Below are 16,299 nucleotides of genomic sequence, written 5' to 3'. Positions count from 1 at the left end.
CAGTGAATGTTTTGGAATGAATTCATTAATTTTTAAACTGTGATTTATTTATTTATTTCCACAATGTATTGTCCTGTGTTGCCTACATAACTATAGTGAAACTCTGATTCTTATAAGGAACTCTTGGTGTTCTGGGATGTTTAGGAAAGGTGGTGAGTTTCAGACGTTGTACTGACGCTACTAAAACCTCCTGGGGAAGGGACCTCACGAGCCTGCTCTCCGGTGTGCTAACAGAAGAAAAACCGACCCTCGGTGCTCTCTCCCCAAGGTAGGCGTCCGCAAACTAACAAGGGAAAGGAAGGAGGCCGCTAAAGATAGGCATCTGCAGGAATTGTTAATCCAGCTCCAGACACAGCCTCAACACCTTCATTAACCCAAAATGTGGGAACTGTGTGAAACTGGATTTCTGAACCACAAGACAGGTAAGAGAGTCTTTTCCAAAGCCAGGTGTACAAGAGCTCTTTCCCTTGAGTCTAAAATCGCCTTCGGGCCATTGAACGTACCCACTATCATTTCCTTGTGCCATGAGAAATCAGAGAAGTTTTGAGCTGAAGGGGTGGAAAACCCACACTTCTTATTGAAGAGTAGTCAGCAAAGAAAACATATTGAATTAGGCCACAGCAAAGTCTTTTCTTTATATTTTTCACACTACAGCTGAACACAAACAACGTCTTTTTCCATACCTCAAAGGTTCCTATTGGCCACCGATAATTCACTTCAGCAATATATGCTTTTTTGAAAAATAATGTTCTGGGTGGCTGGGGAGAGCCCTGTGGTGGGTGTTCAGGAATTCTTTCTGCTTTACCATTTAAAAGAGCTAATGATGGTTGGGGAAGCACCCACACCCACTGAACCACACCCTGCTCAACTTAGTTCTCTGCAGCTCTGTGTTGCATACATTTTAAGCAGTTAGGAACTTTGCACATGAAAAGGAATCAAAGTGAAATTCAAAAGTGGAAGTTCCTGGACCATTCTCATATTGGAGAGGCATCCGTGGGATTCCATGACAATGCTAATCTGAGTGTTTTTGTTTGGTGCCTTTAATTGACCATGCCAAAGATCAGTACTATGGAAAGCAGAGCCTTTCATATATATGAGTTAAACAAGTCTCTTGGCCTCTTTGTACCTTAGTTTCCTCATTTGAAAAAAAAAAATAAATGGCTCTCAAGACATACTTTCCAGAATTCATACTGGGCTTACTTACACCCAGCTAACCAATAACTGCATGATTGCTTTTACACACAGTTGTTTACATGTATTCATCTTCTATTTCACTTACAACTTGTGTAAAAACTGCATTCCATGCCAGGCCTGAAACGTTCCAAAGCTCAGTTCTGTGAGTAAATTGCAACCAAGATTTCTACCAAAAAAGACACGAGCAAAAGAATTAGAAAAACAGATATTCTTTCAGAACATTTATCCATTGGCAATAATTCTCATTTATATATGATGAAACGTAACATCACTACTCCCTCCATACACTAAAGAAATCTCACTGTGGGAGATATTATGATTTATACTTTCATGATTATATATGTGGTGCATTAGATACAAAATACTAAATGCTCATTAAATACTTGTGTTAAGTGATCTTTATTTCTCTAGCTAGGCAGCACTATTGACAGTTTGGGCTGGATAATTCTTTGCTGTGGGAGGCTCCCCTGTACACTGTTGGATGTTTAGTAGCATCTCTGGTCTCTGTCCACTAGATGCCAGTAGCGTATACAGTTCTGACAAGCAAAACTGTCGCCAGACACTACCAAGTGTCACCTGTGTGCAAACTCACCCTGGTTGAGAACCACTGCTCTTGATCCTGGGGGATGTTGGATGCTCAGCATGATCCTGCTCTGTGCTGGAACTGTCACCTCGGGATACAATGGAGACTGAGCTACAACTTCCTTAAGGAGCTCTGGAGGCTGAGGTGGGGTCTTCTGCTGGACTGGAGAAGGTTCAACCTCTTTAGTGACCTGTGGATTTATGGGAAGTGCCAGAGCCAGAGATTTAACAGTGACCTTGTACAAGTGTGACTGCTGAGCTTCATTTACCCCATGATGAACACATGGTCAAACTACAACCTCCTTAAGTGTCTCCAAAGGCCGGGCGAGGGCCTCCTGAGGACTTGAAGTTTCTAGTTCCTCAGGGGCCTCTGAAGGCTGAGATGGAGCCTCCTGCGGAAGTGGAGGTGGTTCTACCTCCACAGTGGGCTCTGCATGCTGAGCCTGGGCCTCTGCCTGGGGTGAAAAAGATTCAACGTCCTCAGGGGTCTGTGGATGCTGAGCAGGGGCCTCTTGATGAAGTAAAGATTCAGCCTCCTCAGTGAGCTCTGGATGACGAGTTTGGGCCTCCTGCTGGGATGCAGAAATATCTCATCCTCAGCAGAAGACTCCCTGTCGTGTAGCTTTTGGGTCATGTGTTCCTTGCGTGTGGCGCTGAGAGGCCTATACATACCCCTAAGCCAAAGTGGCCGCCTTCTCCCGAAAAAGCCCTCCTAGAACACAGAAAGGGAAATATTAATTCTGCATCTCCCCTGCTTTCTCTGGCCACAGTACTTTATCCTCCTCACATCTACCTGACTCTCACTTTCCCCTGAGCTTCTCTTACGCAGCAGAAATCCAAAAAAGCCCCTTGGAGGAAAACACACACTGTTAGTGCTGCATGTCACTTTTCATCTCTCTCACAATGTGTTATCTCTGCTTTCATTAGGACTAAATGGGGACCTCAGTCCATAATCACAATGAGCAAAATCACCACAGACCCGGGATCATGAAAATCATTGCATGCATGCTGGCCTTCCAGAAGTTCTCTGTGTCTGTCCAAAATGGACCCCAAGTGTCTCTGGAGAGACATTTGTATGTGGCTTAGCATGGAGCATAGGCAGGATTTTCAGCCCCGTTCACCTTTCTTTGCCCTTGGCCAACTGCCCTCGTGCAGTGAAAACACTTGCACAACGGCACTGGGCAGAAACTTGTTACTCCCTTAGACGCGCTTCACACCAGTCCGCTTCGGACTTAGTCGCACATGCAGCATTTGCTGCGGGTGTGGGTGTGGGGAGAAGGTGATTTTATTTTCCTGGCTGCTCTATCCTATACGTTGAATCACACCAAGTAAACACCTGAACCCAACGAGCAAAGTCATCTATAGCTCTCTGACTTTCACTCTGCAGGCTGTCACTCAGGTGTCAGTGAATTGTGGAATCCGTTTAAAGGCCACGACCAGCAGGGAAGCACAAAATACTCTTTTTGAATACAAATAGAAGAGAAAAAAATCACAGTGCACAATAAGTTTGTTTCAGAAACTACTTATGTCCATATAGTATGTGTCTACTCAACTGTGACCTAAAACGTAGCTCACAGCCCAAGCACAGTGTGTGATCAGTGGAGAAGTCCTCAGTGGAAAGGGACCATCTTCTTCTTGGTAATCACCAGCAGTATGACCATGGGGCAAGGTAGTTTCCCTTTCTCTTTCTCCAGTTCCTTATTACAAAAGGAAGAGACAAACTACTGTCTAAAGTTTCTCCCGGTTAAAATTCTATGAGGTTTGGATAAAGGGAATAGAGAGTAGGGGCCTGAAAAACAGTAGGATGAGAAGGGAAGTTTTCTTGCCACTTTCCAGAAGGGACTCATATGTTCTACCTTTTGTCAGCTTTGAGTGAGGCCAGCCCCTAAATCCCCAACCATGTGGCCCTCCCTACCCCAGAGCCTCCTAGAAGGCCTCTGGCCTGGCCTGATGCCTGGGAGCCAGGCATCCGCCCAGCAGGAACAGGTACAACCAAAACCTCTCCCCGTCCACCCTCTTTCCTTAAAGGACTAGTGAGAGCAGATGAATGTGTGCCAGTCCTGTTCTAACTCAGCTTGGGCTGCGGAGCTAATTCTGCTGAGAAATAAACTAGGGTAAACCATTAGGGTAATCAAGCGTTCTTCCTGCCTTTGCTGAGGAAACTGAAATAGATGAGTTCTAAGTTCTCCTCTAGTTGTAAATTTCTGCTTTCAAAGACCAATATTTACCTTCTGCTTCTTTTTCTATCTTCCTCTTTTGCAATTCTAGGAGAAGAAATCTGTTTTGAAAGAAAACAGGATCATGATTATCCATTACAACTATTTCCAAATCCTTATTCATTCCTTTTGACTTTAAATCTTATCTATCCAGTAAGATGACAACTCTTTCAAGGAAAGGAATTCTACCCTGTTTAAGAATCCTTTGACTCTTCCACAGTACCTAACTTAGGGTCTTGCATGCAGCTGGCGATATATTTTATTGACTGTTTTAGATAACGTTCAACAGATAATTCCTAATAAAAACTCTCAGAAGTAGGAAAAGAAAATAAAAGTATCTGGCAGAAACCTAAGCATTGTTCTAAAGTCAAGAACAAGAGTAGGATGCCCAATCATTACTGCTACTATTGAGCACTGTGGAGGAGGTCTTAATCAGTACGATAAGAAAAACGAAGTATTGGAAAGAAGAGACAAACATATCTGCATATGAAACAAGGGACCCAAAAAGACCAAAAGTATCAACTGAAATTTTATTGGAAGTAACATGAGTAAGATGGCTCCATACAAAATCAAGAGATCAACATATTAGCCTCAATAGCTTTCCCATATAACACAACTAACTAACTAAAAAACAGAAGGAACCTCCCGTTCACTATATCAATACAAATGCATAAAGCACCTAGGAATAAATTTAGCCACAAATTTGTAAGACCTATGTGATGAAAATATTAAAACTTTTTTGAAGGACGTTAAGAAGTACTTACATGGCATGAGATACCATCCTCCTAGAATGTTGTAAAGAGGTCAATTCTCTTCAAATGAAACTAAAAATTCAATGCAATCCATTTTATAGCCAAAATAATTTTTAAATAAAACCTGGCCAGCTGACATTTGGTAGAGAATATATGTAAGAATAGTTATGAGATGTATGCAAAAGAAGGTCAAAGAGTAGGACCTTGCCCTACCAGATATAAAATATGTTATAGAGCAACTGGAAGTAAGCAGTGTGATATCAGTACTGGTACAGGACAAGATAACTGGATCACAGAACAGCATCCAGATGAAGATAGCATATTAGACCAGGGAAGAAGGAATAAACCATTCAGTGAAAGATTTGAAAAGCATCAGATCTTCATGTAGGGGGAAAAAGTTAGATCCCCTACCTCAACCACACGAACAAACAAATACAACAAATTCTGGACAGATTATAAAAGTACTTGAAGAAAATATTAGAGATGGTTTTTACGTCACGAGGTGACAAAGGCCTGGCTAACAAAACCCACCCCACATGAGCCATGAGGAGAGGACAGGCAGATATGGTGGCAGACTGTCAACACACCTCCTACTCTTCACAGCCCTTGCCCCCTTTTCCCCTGGACTGTTTGTCTGCTTCTTGTTGACTTATAAAACTCTTGGGAGTTCCCTGGTGGTCCACTGGTTAGGGCGTGGCTCTTTCACTGCTGTGGCCCGAGGTTCAATCCCTTGTCAAGGGACTAAGATCCTGCAAGCTGCACAGCATGGCCAAACCCCACCACTTCGAAACAAACAAACAAAAACTCTTTATGGTAAAGAAATACTGGCTGTCATTGAATTTCAGTGTTTCGAATATTTCCAGTGTTTTTGTCTCTAAGGAGACAAGACAAAAGAGTGGAGTAGGGAGCACCAGCTTTGCAGTCGGGTGAAACTGCCTTCTGCTTTGGGTTTGGCCGCTGGGGCCTTACACTGATCTCCTTCATCTATGAGGGAGGGATAGTAATATCATCCTCACAGGACTGTGGGCTTTAAATCAGACAATATATGGAAAACTCTTCATCTTATGCTCGGCATGAATCAGTGCTAAGCTGGTATCACAGACAAGATGGTGGAATATATCAAAGGCTCTGCTTGTGGCATCAGGCTCTGAAGGCTCTTTCCCACCAGAAGATTATAGAAATATTGCTTTTATTTTCTTCTAATACCTTTATGTGGTCTTTTTTCACATTTATGGATATATGTTTATTTAAGATGAAACATGGGGATCTGCTATTTACCCCCCAAATACTTAGGCAGCTATTCTATCACCATTTATTCATTTTCTTCTGCTGACTGCAATAGTAAAACATGACATTTCAAAAGTCTTAAGAACACAGGGGCCTATTGCTGGACTCTATCCTACTTCAAATAAATATTCGGTTGAATTATTCCTCACTGTGGAATTGACATAACGCCTCATCTCTCTTCCGTTGAACACCATTATTGTCTACCATAGGAAGGACACTGCGTGGCCCCTGTCCTCCAAAAGCTTATCGTATATGTGGGGAGAGGAAATAACGGTTAGGACTCCTCGCTTTCACTGCCGAGGGTACAGGTCCAATCCCTACTTGGGGAACTAAGATCACACAGGCCCAAACAAAACAAAACAAAACAAAACAAATGCAAGAAGTTGAAAACAAGAAAAAGGGGACTTTACAGAAATTCTAAAAATGCCAAAGGCCATATGCCACCTGAGATGTAGAGGGTACAGTCTGGGCAATGGCCAATGACTAGCAAGCTAGTCCCCAGCCTCCTAGGCTCAGAAATCATACTCTTCCTCACCAAGCGAGAACTCACGTCTTCCTGTTGTGGCAGTCTCACTTGAGCAATATCACAGGATTGATCAAACATCAGAATGCCAAATTATTACTTGACAATGAGAAATACATCTGTTCTACACACAGGGCATCTGTGTCTACACAAGCAGAGAATTACCTTCTGTGGGGACAGGCCTCCGTGGCACACTGAAGCACAATCACAGAATCGAAGGCTACTTGGTGACAACAGAATTAGAAAAGGAATCAGCCGAGTCCAGAATTTAATGGGAAGGCCTGAGGTAACTGGATCCATCCATCTCCTCAACAGGCAGCCTGGCTAGTGGGCCTGACTCTGCAGTTATGCTGCCTAAGGTGCCATCTCTACTCTTGGGCAATGTGAGGATGGGCACTGCCCATGTTGGTCTCTCCTCACCTTTTCTATGCTTTCACTAGTGACCAACCCTCCTGCAGATAGACACATTTCTCTTTAGAAGTTAGTACATCATGTCAGGTTTGATTCAAGTGTGATAGGCCAGGAAGCCATTGGTCCTTACACATCTCTGCTCAGCTCCATGATGTGCTGACCTTGGTGGTTCTCTCCTGGGGGGCTGCCTTTCAAAAAACTGCTTACCACTTTTGTGAGTTCTGAGGGGAGGGGACTGCTTTGCTATGGCCCCTAAGAAATGGTGACAAACCTCACAGGACTAGGATCAGGAGGGCTGGGGTATTCAGGGAAGGCTTTACAGAGAAAGATATCTGAACTTGAGTTGGCTTTTCAGAGATTCATAGGAGTTCCACAGGCAAAGCAAAATAAAGGAATTTTCGATGGACAAAGGCACAGACAAAAGTAGGAATGGGTATGGTGTAACTAGCGTATAGTGAGGAGCTGCTTTGGCTGGAATGGAGGGCTGCCATTACAGGAGAAAAGATAACTAAAGTAATGTGGAGTGGTAGGGTAGAATCAAGACTGTCAGCCTATTAAAATCACTCTTTTAATGTTAGCAACTGCCTGCTGGAAAAGTAATAAACCACTATGTAACTGAACAAAAGGTAAACAGGCTAGCTCCAGGAATAGGCTACTATAAATATTTGAGGGTAGCCTGCTGCAAGATTTTACTTGCAGTGTTTTAATGGAACCTATCTACACAATTCCTAATACACCGGAGAAGAAAGCTGCTAAGTAAACCTGAGGAATTGACGAGATCACACTTTTGTCTTTTAGGCATGTCCTTTTAGCCCTCCCAGGGTGACTGATAGCTCCTTGAGTATGGAGATCCTATATCTCTCATCACTTCAGCCAAGAAGGAAAGAAATCAACGGTAGAATGAGAGTGACTGGTGAGGACCTCAAATCAGCATACTTTCTTGAGTTGAAGAAAATTTACTATCATGTCAACTCTGGCCTTCTTATAAACTTCACTTGTCAAAATAGTCCAATAGCTTGTTATCATGGATCCAATTCCATAGGGATCTCCTGGGAGTGAAGTTCCTTTTAAAAATCCTGTGGGGACTTCCCTGGTGGTGCAATGGTTAAGGATCCGCCTGCCAGCACAGGGCACACAGGTTCGATCCCTGGCCTGGGGAGGTCCCACATGCTGCGGAGCAACTAAGTCAGTGTGCCACAACTCCTGAGCCCGTGCAGCTACAGCCCGTACTCCACAACAAGAGACGCCACCTCAGTAAGAAGCCCATGCACCGCAGTGGAGACCCAACGCAGCCAAAAAAAAAAAAAAAAAAAAAAACACACACACACACAAAAACATCCTGGGAATATACTTTTCATTAAAAGAACAAAGTGTATGTCAGTCCTCATGGCTAAAGGGAAGAATCAAGTAGTAGCAGGTGGAAAGGTGGATTTGATTCTCAGTTTCTGGGTTCTGAATCTGAATTAATTATTGTCCTTACCTCAATGAGACAGAGAATTCTAACACAAATCGTCACTACTACAGGTACAGATACTGCCAAGATGAGTTTGTTGTTATAGTCATAACCTGGAACTTCTTTTGTGAGCTAAAGAAATATATCACAATTTTTAAAAACAAGGAGATAGAAGGGATGAAAACTTACGATTCTTCATCCTATTCTTCGTTAAGCTAACTATTCTTAAACTACTATGAAACCCAATCCTTCCAGGCGAGTAGCTTCTATAAGAACAAGCCAAATTTAATGTTATTAGTCTTATCATTAGCATTTTCTTCTACAATTTATTTATCTTGTGTTATGTCCTTTTCGCGTCTACCCTAGGAATAGTGACACACTCTCTCAATGAGCAAAGTTGGAGATCACTGTCTTAGCCCGTTTCATGGCTGAAGATAAGATACTGACTAGGAGCCCGTGGTATTCCCGCTTGGGCACGTTAATGGCATGTCCTAAACTGAGTAAAAGTCCAAGTCCCACGTGTCAGGGGTTATCCTCACCTCACTTGACTCCTGCTCTTTCTGCTCACTCTGGGCTTCTGTGCTCTCACTGATAGAGTTGTCAGCTTTCCACTGGTCCATATCCCATTCCGCTTTGGACACATTTACTTCTTGCTGCTTGCTGAGAAGCTTCATCAGGAGGCCTGTTCTAGAGATGAGGTTGGCACAGGCCAGCTGCACGTGGGTGTCCGAGCAGTCTATTTTCAAAGTCTGGATAACATGAGAAATGAGCCTTTGCACGTCATTGTTGGGGATGAGGGACCAGAGCTGCTGGTTTAGCTGAGTTTCAACTTGATCACCCGGGGATGCGAGCCCTGGGAAAGTGAAGCCTGTGGGCTTAGAGGATAATTCAGTGACCATGTTGTGGTGCTCCCATTGTGTTTTGTTGCTGTGTTGAACAGCTGGCATACTGTTGTCTGCAGCGACAGTAGAATGTGCAGTGGAGACGTTCCTATGGCTAGTGTTTCCAGGGCCGGTTCCTCCTGGCAGAGTAGCGTTTCCTGTAGAACTAATTGCTTCAGAAACATTTTGTGCAGTATTGTTTTCTGAAGTAGTGTTTTCTGAAGAAGGGTCTGAAAGAGAAAATAATTCTGGAAAAGGATTTTCCTGAGAAGTCACTTCTCCTGAAGATGAAACAGCCTCTCGTGGAGGGGAATTTATGAGACTCCTCACGACAGAGAACGGAGGGCTTGCAAGCATCACTCTATCAAGTGAACTTTTCTTTCTGAACTTCCGACTCCCTTTTTTCTTTTTTCTTTTTGTTTCTTTTAGCGGTACACAGGCCTCTCACCGTTGTGGCCTCTCCCGTTGCGGAGCACAGGCTCCGGAGGCACAGGCTCAGCGGCCATGGCTCACGGGCCCAGCCGCTCCACGGCATGTGGGATCTTCCCGGACCAGGACACGAACCCGTGTCTCCTGCATCGGCAGGCGGACTCCCAACCACTGTGCCACCAGGGAAGCCCCTCGATGCTTTTTAACTTTGGGTTTTCTGTGGACCCGATGAGACCTAATTTTATGGAAGATGTATTTTTTTTTCCAGAATGTGAGATTAATTCGAAGTCCTTAATATTTCTAACTCTTGCCTTTGCATCTTCGAAAACATGAATAGCGTTGGATAAGTCTTTTGATTTGCTTTTAACCTCAGATGGGGATTTTGGCGGGATGGAGGCACAAGGCCTGCCCTTGAAGTACGGTTTGAGGGGAGAGGAGCCTGCGGCCTTGTGTTCCTTTATGAATGAAGACTCTGCATCGGAGGACTTTCCCACCAGCTTCCTGGGCCTCTGCACCATGAGGAGCTGTTTCAGCTTTCTTGGGGATGGCCTCCTGAGCTTTCATTCTTTGGCAGTGTTCGCCACAGATGGCTGGGCATTCTGTTTCCTCCTGACGCTCTCATCTCCCACTGCTTTGAGGTGCATTTTCTGTATGCCCCTTGAGGACCTTGTTCACTCTCACCAGCTTTTCCTCTGTACTCTCAATCTTTGCTAGGCTGTCTTTCTGTGGTTGGGCAGTTTCTAATTTCTTTTGAAAGATGTAGCGTGTAAACATGGCACTTAAAAGGTTGGAACGCGTACACGTGGCAGGTTTTTCTTCCTTTTTAACCTCATCAATTTTTTCTTGAGTTTCTGCATCTAACAAATTTTCCACAGAATGGAGTTCCCTCAATTTGTTTTTTTTAGTTGAATTGTTGGGTACAGGTTTAACAGAAGGGCTCCTTGTATTGTTTTTCAAAAGGCCCAGCGGCATATGTCCATCTTGTGTATTTGAAAAAAGAAGTTGAATGAATGGTAATAATGTTGATTCCACATCTCCTAGATTTCCCTCTGAGATATAAGGCAGTATGTAATTTAGTGTACTGATAATATCACTTTTATTATTAAAGTCCAGCTGCTCATTCATGAAGCCTGACAAGCTGACAGCACTGTTAGGTGAGGACGTCCTCTCTGACTCAATAGTCAGCTCGGTGCTGTTGTTCTCCTTCTGGGCTTGTAACACCTTCATCAACGATCCTCCTGCATTCTCTATAGATGTTTCTTCATCTGTCAAAAGAGAAGGGACTGTTTTTGATCACTGAAGACTGATGGGACAGCCTTTTGTCAGTCCACAGCCAAAGAAATTAGGAATCAGTCAAAGTTTGAGTGCCACTTAGGAGAAAAAGAAACCCACACTTAAGCCTATGACTGGCAACAACAAAATGTGAGAAAGGTCTCTCTTGAAAAAGGGGCTATCTACTCAGAAAATTCTGTAGCGTGAAATATAGGAACTATATTCAGGATTACTCCACTGGTTCCCAGGGGCCAGTACTCAAGAAAAGCCAAGGCTGGAAGACAAATATTCCCCTAATCAGCTGGACTCTCTGCAGATCTACTGTGACTCCTCACATTCATATACCCCATCCTGTCCTGCCTCAAAGGCACGGGAGTGTGAGGCTTCCTCTCTCCACCTCTTCAGTGTGCTTGTGTTCTTGCTGCTATCACAGATCTCCACGACAACCACCGCCGCTAACAGGTCGTCATCTGGACATGTCCTTCTCCAACTACCCACTGAGTCCTTTGCTTAGTCCCTGCTTCTATATATCCCAGTCCCCATAACAGAAGCCTCTATACAGAAAAAAACACTATGTCCGCCCTGGCTCTTTGCTAAAATTTGGGCAGGGAGCTCGGGTATAAGTTAAGAGATTTGCCAGATTGTATGCCCATGTGGAATGTTCAACAAATCAATGGAATAATACTTGAGGCCCTAAAATGTAGACGGGAAAAAGCAACTTCTGTCAGATGGCTACTTTGCTTTCAATTCATTTTACTTCTAATATTTCCAGCTCTACTTGGGGAACCATCCAAATCTTCTGACTGTGTGAAGGTAATGTGTACCATTGTGTAGCTGGGCTTGTCTCCCAAAAGGATTAAAAGTATTTTTGGTGAGGGTCAAAGGAGGAGGGAAGGGTCATGAGAAAGGAGGAGCAGAGGCTAGCAGAGAGCCCCAAACTGGGGACAGGAGATCGGGGCCCTAGGGTCATAGCACTTAACACTGCTGATCTTGTTTTTCCTCACCTGTAAAGGAGATTAAAAATGCTTTTTCTGGGCCTCCCTGGTGGCGCAGTGGTTGGGAGTCCGCCTGCCGATGCAGGGGACGCGGGTTCGTGCCCCGATCCCGGAGGATCCCACGTGCCGCGGAGCGGCTGGGCCCGCGAGCCATGGCCGCGGGGCCTGTGTGTCCGGAGCCTGTGCTCTGCAACGGGAGAGGCCACAGCAGTGAGAGGCCCGCGTACAGCAAAAAAAAAAAAAAAAAAAAAAAAAAAAAAAAAAAAAAAAAATGCTTTTTCTGCCCACTTCTGGGGGAGAAGGGAATAATATAATTAGTAAAAAAAATGTTTGGGGGAGTTCCCAGGTGGTCTAGTGGTTAGGACCCGGCACTTTCCCTGCTGTGGCCCGGGTTCAATCCCTGCTGGGGCAACTAATATCCCACCAGCTTGGTGGCCAAAGGAAAAAAAAAAAAACTGTGTTGAAAAATCAGCAATATTGTCTTTATATAAGTGGCAAAGTGTTATTATTTATGATGTGCTCTAGATCACTGAAAGAGACCTGTATTCAAGCTACCTGGGCATGAAAGCACATTTTGGAAGTCATCAAGTTAGTGCCCATAAATCTAATATATAGAAAAATCGTTGAAAGCCCCTGAGTGTTTTGTGGATAGAAAAACTTGCGATTCAGAGCAAGTTCAGAGCTGGACAGTCAAAGAAATAACTAGCTCTCCCATGCATTAGAAGGGCTTGGTAGCAGCTTCTGGTTATGGAACCAGAAACTCTCAGGCTCCAGATAGGACATAAAACAGCATCACTTGCACTCTTTATAAAATTGCAGAAACAAACCAAATAAACAAAAATATATTTACACCTATCTTATAAGACAAAGGGTACTTGAGACCTAATGTATATAAAATCAGTTTACAAACTGTGATGTACTATGTGAATAAGTTGTCATTTGCAGAGAGGGCAGCATAGGATATGTGGCCATTAATGTGAATTCCCTTCCCCCTTCCATTCCTTTCTCTGGTTCCTTTACATATGCAGATCAGTTACATTATGAAGCTAATAATGTAACTGAGCTCTTCTTAGCTTAATAATGTAACCAAGAATCTGATTTTTAGCAAGGGGGTAATTCTTAGAAATTTAGGGAGCTGGAACTCTAAATGAATGTATTAAAATAATGTAATTACATCATTAGTTTTAAAATGTACCATCCTTGATTAAAAATAAAAAATTAAATTAAAAATTAAAAATGTATTATCCCGCAATTGAGACTCACCACAACGTGTGACGTCCCTCAGGCGTTCACTGTCACAACGCAGCTTGACTGTCTCACAGACAACCTCAATAGTATTTTTAAATTGGCAGAGGCAGCAGGCCCTACGGCTGGGTAAGATCCTATAAATGGAAACACAGGTAATTAAATTCGTGGTAAAAGAGTTACCTGAGTAGGTAGAAGAGGTAGGCCAAGGCCACCACAGACCAGTGCAAAAAGGAGTTCTTGGGGCATATGGGCTATAGAACTGGATAGGGGCCGGTTGGCCAATTGCTGCCCTTGACAGTTGGAAATAAATATAGAGGAGGAGAGAGGTGCCCAACAGAAGGATTAGGATGGCAGTAGGTATGATATGCCTAGAAAAAAGGGAATAGCGATTAGAATTGGGTGACACTGAACTGTAGTTTAATTCAGAAGTATCTCCTTCCAACCCGAAAGCCTCACTTTGGGTTGAGAGTACACAGGAAGAAGGCAGACTTCTAAGAAGAGTATGAAGAAGACCGCACATTCTGGAGTCACTTTCTCAGTTCCTATTTGTGAGGAGTAATATATTAGAAATTATTCTAGTAATAAAAAAGCATCATGTGGCTAAACAATAACAGAGATCGCATTGACCAAATCTGGACAAAAGGAACATTCCAAAGAATAACATTATCATTATAATAAGGTATAACGTAGTTAATTGAAAAAAAAGCACATGAGTTCATAATGATACTCCAAATGAAAAGTGGGGGAGCTCTTCTTTATAGAATAATGTCAGCTAATAAATGCAAAAGGAAGGATAGAATTAGGAAAGTGTTATTTTGCAACTATCAATGTAATAATCGATTCAGACAAGGATTATCATTGATGCACAGTTGGGTGAAGAGTTGTTTGAAAGTAGGATCTTCACTGATCCCAAGGATCACCCCACATATTATTTATCAATTACCAAGGGGAAAAATAACTTTACAATGGAGAGATATGGAATAGACCACCTTAACCAAGTGATCAAACTTAGCAATGGGCCACCTCAAGTGATGAAGTATGAAGAATACATCACCTATATAGTATTCTTCCCCAAAATGTTTACTTTGAATCTAATGAGGAAACAGACAAATACAGATTGTGGGGCAATTTACAAGACAACTGGCTTAGACTCTTCAAAAAAGCCAATGTCTTAAAAGACCAAAAGAAATAGTAGGGAAAAATTCTAGATTAACGGAAACACAGACATGACATGCAATGCCTAATCTTTAATTGGATCCTGTATCAAAACAAAACAGACTTAAAGAATATTATTGGCTTCTGGCCAAGATGAAGTACAAGGGCCAACTTAACCTCCCAGCTGAAACAAGAAAAAAATCAGATGGAACATAATGAAACAACAGTTTTCAAGAAACTGAACCTCAGGCAATACATTTCAGTGATTCCCGAGGAGATGGGAAATAAATGAAGTGATCCCTATAATTGCCCTTACTTCTCTGAGAGAGTATCCACGTCATGGTACAGGGAAGAGAAGTCCAGACAGAGACTAGTGGGCTCCCTGACAGACGAAATGGAGATAAGGGTCTGGGAAAACCAAGGTAACTAGAGTTCACAAAGCAGAGTATCAGAGAGAAAAGAAGTGCACAGACAAAGAACTCTGGAGATATGCAGAGGGATCTCTTGAGAATTCAACAAAGTATGGGTCAATACATTTGTGTGAGGAATAACTTGATGCCAGGAAAAGAACCACATGAAAGGATTAATAAGAAGAACAACTGGATATCACACAGGGTTGTAGGAATAGTACCTGTTCCTACAAGTCAGACTGGAAAACCTCATGATACTCAGAAAGGACTTGTCTCAGTAGTTGCAAATAATGAGCTCCAGACTAAAGGCTACTTGGACTCCTACCCAACGAACCTTAAAAGCTAGACCTAAAAGAATACAATTGTTTTGAGTAACCTAATTTCACCCAAAACAGAGCCCAGGCATTTTACAGGAATATAAATATACATAGCACACAATAAACTAAAACTCACAATATCTGGGATCATATGAAAAATTGCATGCAAGCATGCAAAGAAGTAGGAAAATATGACCCATACTGAGGAGAAAAGGCAATCAATCAACAATAACCCATAATCTATACAGATGTTAGAATTGGCAGAAAAGAACTTTTAAAAGGTTATTATACATGAAGAAAAGTTATTATAACTGTATTTCATATGTTAAAACACCCAGACTAAACACTGAAAATGTTAAGTGTAGGCATGGAAAATGTAAAACAGACCTAAATTGAGCTTCTAGAGATTAAAAACAATGTCTAAATGAAAAAGATATTGCAGGAGGTTAAAGGCTAATTAGACACGGCAGAAGGTCAGTGAACATTAAGGCATAGCAACAGAAACTATCCAAAATGAAACAAAAGGAGTAACAAAACAGCAACAAAATGAATAGAGCCTCAGTGACTTGTGCAACAACTTCAAGTGGCCTAATACATGTGTACTTAGAGTCCATGAAGGAGAGGAGAAATATAAAAATTTGAAGAAATAATAGCCAAAATTTTTCCAAATTGGTAAACACTATAAACCCTCAAAGTCAAGAAGATCAATGAACTTTCAGCAGAAGAAACATGGACAAAACTACACCAAGGCACAAAAAATAATCGAATTGCTCAAAACCAGCAATAAAGAGAAGAATTTAAAAGGAGCCAGAGGAAAAAATTATACACTACATACAGAGGAACAAAGATAACAATGACAGCAGAATTCGTGCTTGAAAAATCGTAAACGAGAACTCAGTGGAATAACATCTTTAAAGTAGTGAATTGAATTCTATCGAGCTAGAATTTTATACCCACATCTGTCAAAACAAAAGCAAAATAAAGACTATCTCAGACAAACAGAAGCTGAAAGAATTCATTACTGGTAGACTTTCACAATAAGAAATGTTAAAAGAAGTATTTTTAAGCAGAAGGAAAATGACACCAGATTGGAATATGGATCTACATAAAAGATTAAGAATACTGGATACATACAACAATGGAGACCCAATTCAACCAAAAATAAATAAACAAA

The 16,299-nt window shown here is 42.3% G+C and overlaps 1 protein-coding gene across 1 annotated transcript in view; it reads right to left on the bottom strand.

Annotated features, from left to right (window-relative positions):
- The window catches only part of LOC132479145 (uncharacterized), a 302,289-nt gene that overhangs the window by 136,415 nt on the left and 149,575 nt on the right, over positions 1-16,299 (bottom strand). Inside the window, 11 exon segments of the mRNA XM_060082726.1 lie at positions 1,280-1,360; positions 1,771-1,967; positions 2,076-2,231; positions 2,350-2,488; positions 4,005-4,054; positions 8,446-8,550; positions 8,958-9,704; positions 9,936-9,989; positions 9,992-10,388; positions 10,390-10,993; positions 13,259-13,377. Of these exon segments, the coding sequence (XP_059938709.1) occupies positions 1,280-1,360; positions 1,771-1,967; positions 2,076-2,231; positions 2,350-2,488; positions 4,005-4,054; positions 8,446-8,550; positions 8,958-9,704; positions 9,936-9,989; positions 9,992-10,388; positions 10,390-10,993; positions 13,259-13,377 (2,649 nt within the window).

Source organism: Mesoplodon densirostris, chromosome 18 (assembly GCF_025265405.1).
Source record: "Mesoplodon densirostris isolate mMesDen1 chromosome 18, mMesDen1 primary haplotype, whole genome shotgun sequence".
Classification (NCBI taxonomy): domain Eukaryota; kingdom Metazoa; phylum Chordata; class Mammalia; order Artiodactyla; family Ziphiidae; genus Mesoplodon; species Mesoplodon densirostris.
This window is presented reverse-complemented; position numbering and strand designations above follow the sequence as displayed.